Source organism: Melozone crissalis, unplaced genomic scaffold (genome assembly GCF_028551555.1).
Source record: "Melozone crissalis strain CALT ecotype California unplaced genomic scaffold, PUWL_Pcris_2 ptg000027l_1, whole genome shotgun sequence".
Lineage (NCBI taxonomy): Eukaryota > Metazoa > Chordata > Aves > Passeriformes > Passerellidae > Melozone > Melozone crissalis.
In genome coordinates this window covers 73,652,862-73,670,227 of record NW_026535805.1, presented here as the reverse complement: position 1 = coordinate 73,670,227, position 17,366 = coordinate 73,652,862, and the positions used below count along the sequence as shown (strand labels likewise).

The 17,366-nt window shown below is 44.6% G+C and overlaps 3 protein-coding genes across 5 annotated transcripts in view; 1 reads left to right on the top strand and 2 right to left on the bottom strand.

The window, feature by feature from the left end:
• Positions 1-35: 35 nt before the first annotated feature.
• PGM3 (phosphoglucomutase 3) lies at positions 36-7,596 on the bottom strand. 2 transcript variants are annotated; one of them, XM_054279699.1, is made up of 13 exons: positions 7,407-7,596; positions 6,879-7,084; positions 5,995-6,179; positions 5,615-5,682; positions 5,186-5,319; positions 4,835-5,030; positions 3,857-4,014; positions 3,355-3,438; positions 2,627-2,725; positions 2,194-2,310; positions 1,916-2,038; positions 1,004-1,177; positions 36-417 (listed from the first exon to the last, which is right to left on the bottom strand). In XM_054279699.1, the coding sequence occupies exons 2-13, from the start codon at positions 7,080-7,082 to the stop codon at positions 331-333; spliced, it is 1,629 nt and encodes a 542-aa protein (XP_054135674.1). In that variant the 5' UTR covers positions 7,083-7,084; positions 7,407-7,596; the 3' UTR covers positions 36-330. The 2 variants fall into 2 exon arrangements, with proteins under 2 accessions (XP_054135674.1, XP_054135675.1); XM_054279700.1 differs by lacking the exon at positions 1,916-2,038.
• Positions 7,597-7,964: 368 nt separating this feature from the next.
• Positions 7,965-11,487, top strand: RWDD2A (RWD domain containing 2A). Its single transcript, XM_054280176.1, has 3 exons — positions 7,965-8,064; positions 8,852-9,070; positions 10,569-11,487. Exons 2-3 carry the CDS (start codon positions 8,873-8,875, stop codon positions 11,244-11,246), a joined length of 876 nt encoding a protein of 291 aa, XP_054136151.1. The 5' UTR covers positions 7,965-8,064; positions 8,852-8,872; the 3' UTR covers positions 11,247-11,487.
• A 2,531-nt stretch (positions 11,488-14,018) lies between these two features.
• The window catches only part of ME1 (malic enzyme 1), a 155,954-nt gene continuing 152,606 nt past the window's right edge, over positions 14,019-17,366 (bottom strand). For both annotated transcript variants that reach the window (XM_054280249.1, XM_054280250.1), the window contains exons 13-14: positions 16,187-16,285; positions 14,019-14,374 (exon numbers count right to left, since the gene is read on the bottom strand). In XM_054280249.1, the coding sequence (XP_054136224.1) occupies positions 14,216-14,374; positions 16,187-16,285 (258 nt within the window). In that variant the 3' untranslated portion in view covers positions 14,019-14,215. The remainder of the gene's footprint in view (positions 14,375-16,186; positions 16,286-17,366) is intronic.

Genomic DNA, 17,366 nt, shown 5'->3' with positions numbered 1-17,366 from the left:
CATGGCCCGTGCTCTGAGGGTGTGGGTGTTGGAGTTCAGGCACAATGTGACAATGAACTAAGCTGGGGCAGGGAGGGGCAGAATTCCTTCTGGACATGGCCATGGCTTGTCAAGAAGTTAGACAAACTTGGGGAGGGGAACATTCAACAGCAAGAGCATCTCATTAATAGGTAAGTTAATAAAGGAGGTTAAGAATAAGCAGAGTGATATTACACTCAGTTCTGATCAATCCTTGCTACTCCCAGGAAGGCATGGCTCTGTGCACAGCAGCACATGGTAAAATAAGTGATATCAAAAGATAAGGGAAGTTGTGTGCTTTAACTCAATTCATTATATAGGCTGGGGTGGTGCTCCTTTCCCACCAGCAAGGTGGAAAACAGCCAGGCTCACTTCATGGGCGAGTGCATCTGCATTCTCCTGTGGAATGTTGGAAAAGTTAGTTATGCTGCTGTCAGCATCAGAAGAATAGAGCAAATACATGATATTATGGCAAGCATTTTCCTGGAAATGTTGTGTTCCCTATATTGCTCCACCAGCCACTGCCATCATGCTGGCAGAGAAAAGCAGGTAGAGCATGTGGGGAGTGCAAAACCACTGCTTTTCCTGTCACCTTTAAGTTCAGATCTGGACTAACTTAATAGCAGCCAGAATTTTTTTCTATTTTGCCTCTTATGAAATTGTGTAGTTAAGGACTGCTTTGGTAACTTTCTCCTGAGCTCTCAGAAGGCTGGTTGTCTTTTCAAAATCATCTGGTGTTTAATCTGCCTTTATAAACATTTATATTTTCATTTTGAAGATAAACATTGAGAACATTAAACATTACTTTTCTAAATAAAAGAAAATCCAAAGTGACTTTTTGTGATCACAGTCTTTTTTCCAAATTAAGCATTTGTTAGTGTGATTAAATGACTAGTATGGAAGCAGACTTCCTTCATCAGCCCCTGCTAGGCAGAACAGAAGCTTGTTTAATGTGAACAAGCCCATAAATGAGTGAAGCTCTGACCTGTGTGTCTGCCTCAGCATAGATCCTGACGACGTCCTCCGTTCCTGACGGACGGACAAACGCCCGGGACAGTCTGTGCTTCTGCACGAGCGCATCGATCTTCTCCTGCAGCCCCGGGGGCGTCAGTGCTCGTCTTTCTGCATCTGTGGTGTCAATAACACGCCTGTCTGCCACCTGTGGCATCAGAAACAGGATGAGACAAGTTCAGGGCTGGCTATGTCTTGCCGTCTGGAGAGGAGTTCAGTTTGGGAGCTCATAAAGGCTACTCAGACACTTGGGGGCTCCAGGACCCCTGCAGCATCTGTTAACCAAGGCTTGAGAGGTGTCAGCTGCCCCTTTTTAAAAAAAGGGTGAATTCTGAACATGCCTTCTTGGTCAGCCTGAAGTGAAGCTACAGCTTCTCTCAGTTGATCAAAAACTTAAATAGTTTCCTCCAGTTCATATAGAGCTCCCTATTTCATACTGTGTCTAACAGAATGCTGCCACATGGCACCTTCTGCTCAAGCTTTGTCAGAAGGCTGGAAAGGATACAGAAGCAAGAGCCTGAACATTCAAGTTATACAAAGTGGCACAGCAAGAAAAATCCAGCTGTCCAGCAGGCAGAGGCCTTAGAAAAAACAGGATTTTTCTAATTTAAAAGTTGGAGTTGATTCTTAAATTAAAATTTGAAGAGTTTTGGTCAAGTTTTCCCATTTAACATAGTTGGCTATTATTTAATCTTTTTAGAAGTCATATTTCTATTTTAGTCCAAATTAAATTCTTGTCCCTTCTCCGGGTTTTTTCCCAGTTTCTTTGGCCTATTTCTGCCCTTTCATGGTCTGTTTCAGCTTTAAAATAAAGGCAGGCAAAAGATGCTGTGAGCAGGGCCCCTGAGGCTGCTGTGGGGCTGAACCAGTGTGGCTGGTGTCTCACCTGGACCTTGAGCAGCCGATTGGGAAGGTCGGTGTAGAGGGCGTCCCACTGCTGCACACTCAGACCCTTCAGAGCCAGGATTGCCTCAATCACCAGCATGTCCGACACAGCATCGCCAACAGTCTGCCAACAGCGAGGGAAAACACTGCAGCAGGGAGCACAGGGAGGCAGGACTTCCTCAGGAACCCCCCAGCAGGCCCCAGCAGCAGTCTGACAGGAGTTCACAAACTGGCTAACTAACCCTGCCAACACCGTGCTCCAGTACTCTCAGCTTTTACCTGGTTAATCAGGTCAATCATGTTTTCAAGCATCTTTGCTGCTTCTCTTTTCTCATTATCTTTCTCCTCTTTTACCAGCTGTCGAATTTTAGTTTCAGCAGCTTTACTAAACAGTACCTAGAAGAAAAAGATAAGAGCTTGTCAAGATGAAACCAGGATTTATGCAGTAGTGAGGACAAAACTTTTACCATCTAAGCCCAAACAGCCATCATTAATGTTTGCTACCATGAATTCCCATCCCCTCACAAAGCACAGAGGAGCTGGTGGCAATGCTGTGATAAAGACAGAAGGAATAAACAAGTCTATTTTCAAACATGAGGAAAAGTCGTGTTTATAAAACTAAGCAGAGAGTGAAAAGACCTCCTTCTCCAGGTAATTTAACTAAAATTTTGTACATAGTGGGTGATCATATGGATTACCTGCTCATACTTACTGTGCCATGTCCATTTGCCTCAAAATAAACACCCACATCAAACTCCTGGGCCTTGTGGTGCAAGTGTTTCACTCCTGTTTTCACACAGTGCACAGGGACCTGCAGGCCAAGGGTGTGCAGAGAACAACAGCAAGGTTACAGACTCTCCTCAGCAGGCTGGAACTGAGCTCCAGCCTGCAAGGACTGTTCAAACTAACCCCTGTTTCATGGCCACTGAGGCCCCTGAGCTAAAATGCTCCACTATTTCTGCAGACCCAATTAAAAAATACTTAATTTATTCCTGTGATGAATAAAGACTAAGAAATAAACTCCTAACCTAGAAAAACCCAATTTAGTTTACAGCTTCAGGGAACACACTAGATTCGCATACAAACAGGAATAATACCTTCTCTCAATTCCTGAATATTTAGCTTGCTGCAGAAAATGAAACAGTGTCAAAGTATCAAGGAGCCTCTACTCACTCACTTGGTTGCAAAGCTATAAAGTCCTCAGTTTGTTTAAGAATCAAGGGATTTAATTAAACATTTTTAAAATTAATAAAAGCTGACTAGAACTTTTTAAGCCCTGCCCTTTTGTGTCTCCTTTGCCACCAAGAATTTAGTCACTACTGGAGGTTTGAAAGAGTAATTTAATTTTGCTTGATTTTAATTTTCCTAGCAATCACATTACAGTATATTTACTTTTAAAATAAAAAAATGTAAACTACCTAGGAAAAACCCGGAGAATACCTTCAGTGTTTCCTGGAGGTAGCGTGTTGAATTCCCATTGGCATAGGCTGTTTGCACCACTGCCATCTTGAAGTCCTGTTTCACCTGAGCAAACCAATAAACCAAGTTTTACTGTCCAGTAGGCACACAGCCAAACAAAAAGGATAAATGGAAACATAATCAGAACTTGTAAATGTACAATTAAAATCCTGGGTACTAGAGGGAGGCAGCAGCTCACTGAGAACTTCTGTAGCTTTAAAACAACATGAATTCTGTTCAAGTATTTGTACATCCCATGTTGACTTTTCTTGGGTTTGGCTGAAGCAGCTCTTGAAGCTTAGACTTTCCAAGCCCCTTTTTGGCCACAGCAGTGAGGTACAGGACAGATCTCTTTCTAAAGCTGGCTCACTTTAGGTAGATGTAGAGAGACCACATACCAAGCAACACAGCTTCCTTTATACTTTAGACTATTTTATACTTTAAAAATTAAAATGCCAGCATTCATTTCATATGTTAGAGTTACCTTGGCAAGAAGTTCTTTTAGGAAGATACTAATTAAAGTTGCTATTTTATCTCCATCGATCAGGTGAAAATGGTCAGCTGTGTCCTTATAATAATAAACAATTCTATCTGCATCACCATCAAATGAGCAGCATCTCTCATTGGGCTTCATGTCCAGCCCTAGTGCACAGAGGTACAAAAGCAAGTTAAAGACAGGAAAAGAAACAAAACCAGGTAATTTATTTCAGTGAGTGATTAGGAAAACACATTTTCTTTTCAAAGCACAGGTCTGCATACAAATGACTCCACTCAGGCACAGTTAAAGCCAGGATCCAGACAGGAGGCACAAGCATCCATCCCCAGCAGGCCCTGCCACTGAGCTGCTCCCAGCACTGCATTTCTCCAGCACACAACCAGCATGAGAAGGGGAAGCAACACCACAACCTGGTGTTCAGATTTGGCCAGCAGCTGCAGTGAGAGGGCAGCTGTCCAATGGACATCTCAGTTTAGCCTCACATAATCTCATATCCAAACCAGCCTGCTCTCTCAGTTCAGGGCTTTGCTTTTATACAATTATCAGAAAACAGACTGAAATCTTTTCCTCACTGGTTCCTGTCAGTGAGTCAGCTGCTGGCACCGGGCTGTTCATTAACCCAGCCCTTCTGCAGGAACCCGGAAAATGTTTCTTCATAATACAAAGGGGGTAAAATAAATAGCACTAAGCCAGTCCTGACTGACCTTTGGACTCTGCCAGCTTAACATGCAGAAGAGACTGCCAAACATATTTCAGCCAGTCAGAGAGATGCTGTGCTCCTCCAAGCAGTTCAGACTAACACAGATGTGCCAAACCTGGCCAGGCTGTTCCCACTTTCCATTGCACAAGGAGAGCCCTTCATGCAGTCACTTAGTAAGAAGGAGGGAGCTCCACCTACCCAAGGATGTGGACCCCTGCCAGACCCTGCAGAGGAGGTAAAGCAACATAAAATTACTGACTACTCACCTCCAGGTGGTTTCTGGTGAACTTTCACAAAATCTGCACCACATAAGTGATTGAGTTTCTCCTTGGTTCCATCATTATATATGTGGAATAGCACCTCTTGTGGAAAGTAGGGCTTCATTTCTGACAGTTTCAGGGCTCCAATTCCATTGGCACAGTCAATCTTCAGGTGCCTCTGAAACTCTCCGGAGCAGTGAGACTTTGTGCAAGGGAAGAAGGGGCAAAGTGAACCATTACCCTAGAGAAACCACACCTAGAGCATGCTGAATTAGAAACTTCAGGCCCAAACAGGCTAACAAACAGAAGAGATTAATTTTGTACATTTGTATGAAGAAGACAACACCTACTATTCACCTGTTTTATCAGTTCCATAAAAGCTTTGGAGAGTTTTTCATAATAACCTTCCAGTGTTGCTTTCCCATACTGCCCTTGGGTGTTTTGACAGCAGACCATGTAGTGGAGCTGTGGTGTTGTCACCAGACCATAATCTAGTGTGAAATAAAAGGAACAATACTCAGAATAGAATTGCAAATTAATTGCTGCTTGAAAGTTTTACAGTAAACTGACAAATGCAGTACAGGAAACACCTATGGAATTTTTCAATTTTGTCTTATGAAAACTCTTATAACCCTCCCCTGCCCTGCCTTGCATGAAAGCCATACAACCACCCTGAAATAAAACTGTCACAAGCAAGGATGGAAATGTGTCTGGGCTGTTGCCCTAGGAGTCACATTTACATAAAAATTATTGAAATGAGTTTAGAATTGCAGAAGTGTAACCTACCATGGTACTGACCACCTAGAACCTGGATACCATCTATAACTGACTGGGACAGCTTCTTGCTGCTTGGCCTGGAAAACAACAAGTACATCTGATGACCCTGGCAAAGGCATTCCTCTGTGGACTCTATGGAAGGAAGCACATATGGGTGGAAGACTCTACAAGCTTCCTGCCACAAGATTTAGACTCAATGTGAAGAAATCCAAACCTTTCTCTGCTGTAGGCAATTCCCAATAAAGTTTGAAATCCAACACCCCCAGGGATTGCAAACACATGTAAAGTGCTGGGCACAGGTGACACCACACAGAGCCCACACAACTCCCCCGAAGAAAGCACTGGCACTTTCATAAGAGCAGGATACAGCTACAGCCTTTTGTCATTACCTGGTGTCTCTGCCAATAAAAACCGAGGCATCTTTGTGCAGGTTCACTGCTGCTTTTTGGCAGATCTCAGTTATCACCTTCTGTAATTCTTGCTCCTCTGCATTTGCTAGTTGCGTGGCATACTCTTCCCAGGAGGGGTGCAGCATTTCTCCAAGAGGATCAACCAGCTTTACACCATTGTCTTCCTTGGCAGAAAAACAAAAGAACAAAAAACAGTAAGTCTAAAAGTGGGAAACTAATATCATTTTAAAGACAGACAACATGTGGTTCAGTCACATTGCTTCTTTAAAAGTGGAGAATTTCTGGGATGCAATAGCTTAGCTGTTTATTTAAACCTCCAACAAGCCCCCAAAGAAGCACTATAACAAGCATACTGAGTAACCAACTCTTTCTCCCTTATAATTTTGGTGTGAAATTCATTCGACATTAAAATTACATAAGAGGAGATTCTAATAACCTTCAGTGCTCCATAGCAGCTAAAGTTTAAATGCCTGGTTGGTAATCGCTGCATTTGAATGTCTATTTTTAAATCTTACAGATTTTACTCAAAGGTTCTTCTCTTCTCAATGTTACTCCTAGCTCCCCAACCTTAGAAAGTTACATTGCAACATTAAATGCTTCCTGTGTTACACCATTTCCACATGAAAAAAAATCCTGGTTTTGTGTATAGGGCAAAAATAACTTCAGGGAGACCAGAGGCCGCATTTACAGGGAGCGAGCTGAATGCTTTCGGCAGTCCCAGAGTCTTCAGGGTCTGGTTCTCTCAGTGCTGTGATGAGATTGATTCCAACAAACTGATCACATCTTCCCACTCTCTATCAAAGCACTTCACATCATGGCACCGAACGGATGGCCTGTTTGAGGAGCGGGCAGTCCTTCCTTACTTCAGGGTTGTGCGACGCCGTGACCATGATGCCAATGGTCGCAGTCACGGCCTTGGAGCGGAGGGCGGCCAGGAGCCCCATGCGGAACACGACGTGGTCCAGGTGCTGGGCCGCGCTGCGGAACCCGGCCGTGCCGTAGTGCAGGGTCAGCCCGGCAGGCCGCGGGTGCAGCGCCGAGAACTTCCTGAGGGCTTCGGAATCCATCCCTGGGGAAGGAAGCGACACGGATGGCAGGGAGAGCGGACAAGCGGCTGGGAGCCGCCTCACGCTCCGGAGGCTGCGGTGCCCAGAGCGCTGCCAGCAATGCCCGGGCACCGGCGCCGGGAAGGAGCCTCTACCCTGCCCGGAGAGCAGCGGATAACAGCGGGATCAGACACGAGCAGGTCACGGAGGGACGGAGAACCAGGATTCCCAGTCTGGATCCAGGGAGAGCCAGGATTCCCAGTCTGGATCCACGGAGAGCCAGGATTCCCAGTCTGGACCCAGGGATCCGAACAAGTTCCCGCAGCGGCGCTTCCTGTTTCTCACCGTGACATCAGCCGCCCAGAGCGCTCGGCCGCGGCTCCATGCACTGACTGCCGAGCCCAAAGCAGCGAGTCCCGCCTCGCCAGGCGCTTGCAGGGCGGCCCCAGCGGTGTTCCCAGAGGGGCACTGCCACACAGACACCAGGCCGGGCGGGCGGGGCCGGCCGGACACGCGCACCCTGCACGGCTGCGTCCCTCGGGACCCCCGGCGATGGCGCGGGGACGCGCAGGCTGGGACGGGACGGGACGTGTGGGATGGGATGGGATGGGATGGGATGGGATGAGTGGAACGGGATGGGTGGGGCGCGATCCCGCCGGAGCTGCCGCCGCGCGCCCCGCACGGAGCCGGCGCAGCCCCGCCCACTCAAGGCTGGACCGACCAATGGCGGCCGGGAGGGCGGGGCAGCGCCCGCCGCGTGGCACTCGGGCCACGCCCCTGCCCAGAGCAGCGGCCGCGCAGGCGCCGCCCCGCCCGCCCGGGAGCGGCCCGGGGAGAGGCCGGGAATGGCGGCGTCGGCGGGAGCGGCGGGGCTGGGCCGGGCTGGGCTCCCTGTGACAGCCAGCCCCGCACAGCTTCACTGACAGCGCGCTCGGATTACAAAGTTGCCCCCCCAGTGCGCTGCTTTTGGCTGGGGCCGGGTTAATTTTCTTCCCAGCGGCTGGTACGGGGCTGGTTTTGGATTTGTGCTCAACACAATGATGATGATGTTGATGATGATGATGATGATGATGATGATGTGGAGATGCTTTTGTTATTGCTGGGCAGGGCTTACACAGAGCCAAGGCCTTTCCTGATTTCTGTGCTGCCAGGCTGGGGAGGATGGGGGAGCCTGGGAGGAGACACAGGTGACCCGGACAGGTGACCCCACTGACCAAAGGGACATTCCAGAGCATGGAACATCACGCTCGGTACATAAGGCAGGGAGGAAGGGGAGGACGTTTGCAGCGATGGCGTTTGTGTTCCCAAGTGACCCTGAGGTGTGATGGGGCCCTGCTCTCCTGGGCATGGCTGAACACCCACCTGCCCATGGGAAGCAGGGAATTCATTCCTTGCTTTGCTTGTGTGCATAGCTTCTGCTCTCCCTATGGAGCTGCCTTTATCTCAACCGATGAATTTTCCGCCCTTTACCCTTCCGAGTGTCCCCGATCCGCGGGTGGCGGGGCCTGGCTGCCGGCTGGCGGTGAGCCCCGACACGCAGCCAGCACTGGGTGTATGTGCTGACAGATCCCATCAATAATGCCCCTCTGCCCGCACCTCAGCGCGGGGCTCCGTTCCATTCTCCATCGCTGAGCCCGGCAGGGCCCGCACGGCTCCTCCCGACCGCCCCTGCCCGGCTGCTGAGGCCGTGTTTAGCCAAACTCTGCCCTTGAAGGATCGCGGGGCTTCCCTGGGGCTGAGCCTCACCATGCGCCAAACCGCGGGGTTTGACTGCAGTCCTCTCGTTGCAGGCGGGCGCGGAGGGCAGTGCCATGGCTGCCACGGTGAAAGAATGCCTGGAGCTCCAGCTGCTGGAGGTGGAAATGCTCCTTTCCATGTTTCCCAAGAGAGGAGAATTCAGCCTGGATGCGGATGCCGTGCCCAGCATCCAGCGCTACCTGAGGAATGCTGGCGGAGCGCTGCCCCCGCAGCTGGAATATCGCATCGCGCTCGATGTCGGGGAGGCCAAGGTGAGACGCTTGGTCATTGGTGCTGTTGTCTGTACTCCTGCACACACTGGAAAAGGCTGCCCGGAAAAAAGGGAATTAAAAAACCACCACATTTTTTTGCTCTTTGAGAAGTCTAGAGTAATAGAAAATCTCAGCTGCTGCTAACATCTATGTTGGAAATATAATATTGTAAAAATAGCCCCAAATGGCAGACTGCAACTATGAGGAGTCACAAGAACACAAAAACAAAACCAGCCTATAAGCAGTGAAACCAAACTCTATGTATAAGGAGTTACAACAGTTTAACTGATTGAGGAAAGGGATTGACCTGATTGGGGTAAATACTTGCACAGAGAACACAGGTCTGAGTGCATACTAATTGTCTGTTCTCAATTTCTAATGACTAGAAACTCAGCCTGAAAGCCATTTTCCATGGAATGAAGGTAATCAAACATTAGAACAATTTACTGGGCAATGAGATGGCCTCATGATTTTTTGTAAACTTTAGGTACAAACTTAAGTATCTTTCTAAAATGCACCCTTTCACCAACCTACAAAGAGAAGTTTTATGAACCATGTGGGGAGGCCTTGTGTAGGAGTAGTGGGGTTTTTTTCCATAGCAGATTGTCAAGGAACTTGGAAAGATAATTAGTCATTTCATGATTCACTGGTCTCTACAGGACTAACATATGATTGTGCACTGTAGTGAGCACCCCCTAAGAGTGTACAGGAGCTTGAAGCACTGAGGGCACATAAATCCTGCCTGTTCTTGGACTAGAGGCAGAGTTCAGCTGCCAAAGAACTGCGATGCTCTGTTTGAAGGCACTGTAGGGATAATCAAGAGAAATTCAACAGCCCAGTGTTCATAAGAGATCAGATAAGATAAACGTGGGGTCTCCCTGACCTGAAATGTACATAAATCTTCTCATCCCCTATAATCCTGACTCCTCTTTATGGTGAATACTTCCTTAAAATAATGGTAACACACAGAATCACAGAATGGTTTGGGTTATTAAAGGGCAAGTTATTTCCAACTTAAAACTGTGTCTCTGTATGCAGTAGGTACAATCACAAACACCATTCCATGTAACTCTTGGCTTTTTTTTCAAGCAGCTGGGCTGAGTTTATTAGTCATGTGCATTTGGTAAGGGATGAGATTCACAAAAGTCCTTGACTCCAACAGTTCATTGCTGTAGCAACACTGAGCTAGAAATATCCCTGGAGGGTAACTGTGTACCTTCTCCCAAGCCACAGCATTAGTTCTGTGAACAGCACAAAAGCTGCCTGGATATCATGGGAAGTGTTGTGAAAGTGGCAGCATGATGCAACACAAGAAAAGGAACAGACAAAAGAATGGGTTATTGGGACAAAAGGGAAGTGGGAATAGTTCCAGTCAGTAGGATGCTGCAATCTTGATTACATCTACTCATAATCTGCCTCTGTCAGGGAAGAAGAATCTAGTGTGTCTTCAGTAGCTGCAGAATTAATCTTTTCTCTGTGTGTGTCTTCTGTTTTTAAGGTAAAGGTGGAGTTGCAGGTTCTCCTTCCTCATATGTACCCTCAGGTGGCTCCTCAGCTTTTTGCCAGATCAGATGCTCTGCACAGACAGCAGCAGTTGCAGCTCAATACTCGTCTCACGTCTCACATCAGCTCTCTGGATCCAGGAGATCTGTGTGTGTGTGAGGCTGTGCAGTGGGTGAAGGACAACACCCTGCCCTTCTTGGAAAGCTGTCAGGCCTCGTCTGAGCGTGCTGCTGAAGCAGTCAGGGCTAAGGAAATGCTGCATCGCATGTGGATCTACAGCCATCACATATACAGGCAGGAACTGAGGAAGAAGATTTTTGACTGTGCAAAGAAGTTAAATCTGACTGGCTTCTGCCTGACTGGCAAACCTGGTGTCATCTGTGTGGAGGGACTCCAGGAAAACTGTGAAGAGTTCTGGCGTGTTATTAGGTATCCCAACTGGAAGCACATTTCATGCAAGCATGTGGAGAATACAGAAACAGAGGGAAGCATTGATAATCTTCGTCTCTTTCACAGTTTTGAAGACCTGCAGTTTCAGGCACATGGTGATTATGGCCTGAGGAATGACTATCACATGGATCTTGGCCAGTTTCTAGAATTCCTGAAACAGCATCAAAGTGGACACATTTTTCAGATTTTATTTGGTGTTGAAGGCAAACTTTCAGACAATTGAGAGAAACTGCTTATGAAGAGGTCTAATTCTGGAGAGCAAGAGGTGTTGCTAACACTGAAATATTTTGCTTTACAGCTACTGTGAAAAAGGAAACTTTTAACATCTGAGATGAATGGTTCAAGTAGTTCATCTCAGCTTTTGTGCTCAACTGCCACATATTTTTGAGACATGTTCACTGATTTTCTAAGACTCTAAAACTGGCATTTTTCTCTGTGAGCCATGCCTGCTAAATATTCCAAAGTGTGTTAGGAATTATACACTTCTGTTTCATCTGTACTGTGCTGTGTGAATTTCTTCCCATCTCATTTTAACCTACTCTCTTCCAGTTTAAAACGTTCTCCTGTCTTGTCACTACGTGCACTTGTAAAAAAGTCCCTTTCTCTTTTTTGTAGGTTCCCTTCAGGTACTAGAAGGTGCTATAATGTCTTGCCAAAGCCTTCTGTTCTCCAGGCTGAACAATCCCAATTCTCTCAGCCAGTTGTCACAGGAGAGAGATGCTCCTCCAGCCTCTGATCATTTTTTGTGTCCATCCTCCTCTGGACTTGCTCCAGCAGGTCTGTGTTCCTTTTACGTTCATGTCCCAGAGCTGGATGCAGTGATCTGTTTGGGGTCTCACAAAAGTGGAGTAGAGGGTGAGAATCACCTCCCTCAGCTGCTGGTCACGCTGCTTTTGATGCAGCCTAGGATTCAGTTGGCTTTCTTGGCTTCAAGTGCACATCACTGGCTCACGCTGAGTTTTGTGTTTACCAGTACCAAGTCCCTCTCCTCAGGGCTGCTCTCAATCCATTCTCCACCCAGTTTGTGTTTGTGCTGGGAATTGCCCTGACCTAAGGGCAGGATCTTGCACTCAGCCTTGTACACAGACCCAGCTCTCCAGGTCCCTCTGGATAACATCCCTTCCTTCCAGTCTGCTGCCTGCTCCACGTGGCTTGGTGCCATCAGTAAACCTGCTGGGGGTGCAGCTGGTCCCACTGTCCCTGTCACTGACAGCCCCTGAGGAATGTCACTCCCACTGGTCTCCACTTGGACATCATCTATTGACTGCACCTCTGCAACCAACCATCCTTAGCCACCTTCATCCATCAAATCCATGTCTCTTCAGTTAAGGATGTCATGAGGCAAAGTGTCTGTCTGGTTATGTTAATAACAATTTTTCATCTGTTCAATTCATGGCATTTTATGTTTACACTGTTAGGCCAAACACCTTGGAAATGAAAATGGGTCAGATGAGACAAAGTTTAGTTTGACCCCTTACATTACGTAAGGAAATATATGTAAAACACAGAAAATAGGAAAAAGCCCCTATTTTATGTAAAAATATATATATATATTTAATATTACATAAAAATACAAAAACTTGAAGAATCCTTTCTTATGTAAAATTAGTATGGAGATAATTTTCCAGCAGCTTGTAAGAGGCAATGCTGTTATTGGTTCATTAGGCAGTGTTTTCCTGCAGCGAAGCGTGCTGAGAGTGGATGTGGAGGGTGAGTGTCCCGTTTGTAATGCATGTAATTATATATATAAATATGATATGTAGTTGAAGAACACTACTGAAAAGTCCTCTGGAAGGGCCACCAGCCCACCACCTCCCACTGTGTGCCTGAGTGCCTTCATGTGCAAAGGGGTACCAAGCAATAAAAGCAGACTCACTGCTGAGCTGCACCACTCCAACACCCAGGCACTCAACAGCACCTGTTTAAAGACTGTGTTTCAGCACACTTAGCTGATGGCAACATAAATAACAGATATTATTTTATTTCAAATTAAATACAAGGAAGTGTTTTAATACCCTTCTCACAATAGCAATACATTGAAATGCTGAGGGTGGCATTGAAATTCAGAGTGTTTCTGGTTGCTCAGAATATGATTAATGTCTTTTCCTTCACTGTGGTAGGTTGTACTGTTTGTGTGATCATAACTTCTGCCAAAAGCACAGTGAGGCAAAAATGTTGACATGTTCCCATTAGGCAGTGAGGGAGAAAGGGCCACTCTTTCTGAATTTGGGACCTGTAATCTGCAGCTGTGACAGAGCTGAGGGGCTAGACAAATAAAATTAGTATTTGGTTTTCTAGAGATAATCTCTCTTGTAAAGATTAGAGAGAAACAGAAATGTTCAAGTAACCTTTTTTTCCCAGAACCATGCAGAAAATATAGTACATTTTTCTTGGAGTGGTAATTGTTTAACAACTAATAATTCCTCAAAGTCTATTCCTGGCATTTTGATACTCCCTTTTTGTCAAGAATGTGGAGTTCAAAAAATTAGGCCAAACATTTGCAATGATCAGAACAGTGGTTATCTTGGTGGGGGAATTAAATCCTCAATCTTGTACAGGACATTACCTTAGCTAATGTTAAATGTAGTATTGTTAAATGTTATTCTTAGCAATGGTAAAATGTTCTGATTAGATGTGAACAAAAGGTTCTGCAGATTTAGTTCTTCTAGAAAATTTTCATTTCATAACTCCACAGAAGAGTGACCAGTAAGCATTTTCTCTGGAATAAAAAATTCTAACCCCTTATGGTTGTTTAAAGTTTGTGGTTTTTTTTTTTTTTTAATAATAGGTTCACAAATTATGCAAATTACACTGTGACTGTAATGGATAAAATATCAAATGTATTTTTAATTGCCCATTTATCTGCTTAGGTTCCCATTGATGTTTGTGACAAAACTCTTGACTCAAGATATAACCATTTTTTTCAAAAAATCTGTCAAACTGTAGTGTAGGATATCTCAATTAAAATAACCATCAAAATAACAAAACACAAATATATCTCTCAGATTAATTTTTATTTTCTGATGTATAATTGACGATGTCTTGATCTGAGTTTCTAACCAACTACTATGAATTAGAAAAAGTTTTCTGCATCTTAAAAAATTAGCAATTCTTAGGCTTTCTAGGCAGAAACAACTTTAATATTTTAATGCTTTTTAAGTGCAGCTGATTTGTTTGTTCTTCATTAAATATTTACAGTTTCACTTTCATGGCCTCTTCAGGCCAGGTGTAGGAGTCAGCCACAAAGCTGTTGTAGTCAGTGCTGTACACCTGAGAGCGGATGAAGGCCTCGAGGTCCTTGGGCTGAGGGTAGGTGGAGGCAGTGTTATTCCTGTAGGCTTCTTCTGCGAGCTGGAGAGAGGCATTAAAATCCCAATTAGTGCTCATAAACTATCTGAGTACACTTAACAGAACTTAAAAGTAGGACTTAGTTCAAAATCAGGATAAGACTCGGCCCTCTCTGGTGCTGGCAGTCACCTGTGCTCTCACTGGCTGCAGGTAAGTTCCCTGTGAATTAGACTACAACAGGACGATGTTTGTGTTTAAGTGGGTCTGACCTGGGCTACTTTTGAACAGGATTATGTGTTCAGACTGTTACAGATACAGTGCTCCTCTCTGCACTGTCTTAGCTTTCACTGTGCAGTGGTGGGTAAAATATTCCACAAGTCCCAAGCACTGAGATACAATTTCTGCTTTTCTCTCATCATTTTATCCTGGTTTACAATCTTCCCAAAGCACTGTAGGAAAAGTATGATTTGTTCAAAGCTTCCATGCTCCTTACATATTAGAGAAGTTTAGTATTTGCCATAGCTTGATAATATACTTCAAAAAAAGCAAACACATGGGAAAAAATAGTCCTATGCAGTGCACAGAATGGGGAAATAGAAATATTTGCTTGTTCTTTTCTCACCCAGACCATACCTAAGTGAATCAATTATGCATCACAAATACAGCTGCACAAAAATTAAGTTTAGAAGGGGTTGGAGCTCTCTCAACACATCAAAGTAGCCTCTCTCACCTGAAGATCACCTACTTGAGAAACAAGTATCTTCAGACTGAACATTCATCTGTGAAACAAAGGAAGTCTGGCAGACAGGTTTTATGCAGCACTGTGAAAAGATCTGCTTGAAACTATTTGGCAAACACTCTAATGCTCCTCCTTTGAATAAAAGGGAAACGTTCTTCTTCCTGCTTTCTTTAGCTCTCTTTAAAACAGAAATGTTCTAGTTTGGTGAGAAGCTGAGACCCCAAATCGCCTTATTAAGACTTCTTTTCTAGGATTAGTCTGAATCCCAACTCAATTTGATTGCGAAGAACTTTGGGTGTTTATATAAGCATATCTTCAGGTCTGTGCACATAATTATTGTGGTTGAATAGGGTCTGAATTCATACCCAATGCTTGGTATTCCAAAATATTTTGATAGTGTTCCTCTCCTGGAAAAGGCAGAGGCCTCTTGGGTTGGGTTGTATGAGCCAGAATAAGTATTTTCAAGAATAAAGTTTCAACAGAGAACAAGCAGAAGGAATCATTTGGTAACATTTTCCTTCTTTTGTATTTTCTATAACACGCACAAACAGAGGAGGAATTTCTATCACTGTGTTTCTGCCGACCCAAGAGCCAGTTTGATTTTGCCTGAGGAATTTAAATAACATTTTCACATCTACAGAGCAGAGTTACTACTTGCCTAAGAAGACATGAACTTTGAGAAGGATTTTTCCTTTTCTTAAATACACAGAATGAGAGAAGCCATGGAAACTGTTTCATGTATGAGGGTTCCTTGTTATTCTTTCAAAAGCATATGAAGAGGAATTATTCACAGTAAGGTGAAAAAGAGAAAAAGGAAAAAAGGTCACAGAGGACAAACAAAAAGTTGAAACTGATAACCATGAAGGGGCACAAGCCCTTCAGCTGTGCAGGTGGCATGACTGTGGTGAACAGCAGAATCTGTGCTCTACAGACATACATGCTTGGTGTAGATCCACAGCTCTCCTTGTATTTGGATTGCCTTTATATTTCTGAATTTAAAATTTAATTTTGAAACTGCTGCATGTCCAATATGGATTCACGTAAACCAACTTGTGTGAAGGTGTGTTGGGTGATAAAACCAAACCATGTAGAGCTGGTGGGAAGACAAAAAGCCACAAAATGCTGAAATTACTTACCTTCACAGCAATTTTCAGTGACACATCCTGAATAGTGACTAATGGAGGGTAGAGGCGACCTTCCTGTAAATTCTCTTCTGTAACTTGCTGTGCTATAACCTGAAATAATACAAACATTTGTAACTTGATATGCAGATGCAGCTGTAGCTTGATTAGACAGTGATACTGTCTTTAGCAAAGAAATGTTTCTGCTTTGGCAAATTCCACAGGTACTCCTTAATCCACCTAGACAGCATTTTTTAGAACCACCTCTGTCATTAGGAGAAGCTACACAAGAATTAGAAATGTTGGGAGTTACATCTTTTTCTCACTCAGACAATACAAGCTACTTAAGTCTTGAGTAAATCCATGACACACATAAACTAGCAAATATATCTCATAAACTAGCAAATAGTTCATTGTGAGATAGAAATTCCAGCCAACAATTGCAGTTGGGCCAAAGACTTCTAAAATATAAAGAAGCACCAGTCATTCTGACAGCTGTCACATTAACCTGTGCAGGGAACACAACTGAAACCCTTAAGTGTAAAATGCTCTGGAAGAAATTACTGGCAGCTGGTATTTTTGCTATCAGTAGCTACAATTTGTTTGTCATTTGGGGACTTGAAATAGCCTTTCAGGGTGATCCAGATGTGGACAGAAGGAAAGCTCTGCTCTGGATAACATCTGCTGGAGCCATGTATTACACACCAAGAGGTTCTGAAAACACCAGGAAAGTCCAAGAAACACTGAGAGTTAAAACTGATAAAAAAGCCCAAAGAGCTGATAAAAAAGCCCAAAGAGAAAGCAAGAAGCGCACTTTTGAGGGAATATTCTAGGAAGATACTTGAAACAAAGCACAAACAAAACTTCCCACAGTTCCTGTCACCTCAGGTAATAGGACCCTGTACATATGCTTGTAAGCATCTAGGACTGCATCAGAACAGGTGTCTGGATGCATCTCTTCCAGCAGAAATAGGTAAAAAGTTTGAACTAAAGTAACTCCAGGTTCAAAAGAACTCAGTGTTCTCTTGTGCAGTCTAACTAAAATGTTTGTAGCTGTCCTAAGTTTTTCCATTTGGAGTTAAAATGCTGACAAGAGCAATAGGCTAACAAGGGAAGAAAAAGTATTTGTTTACATTTAAACCTCATCTTGAGAAATACAGCAGAGAAAAACCCGCTAGGGGGAGCTAAGAGAATG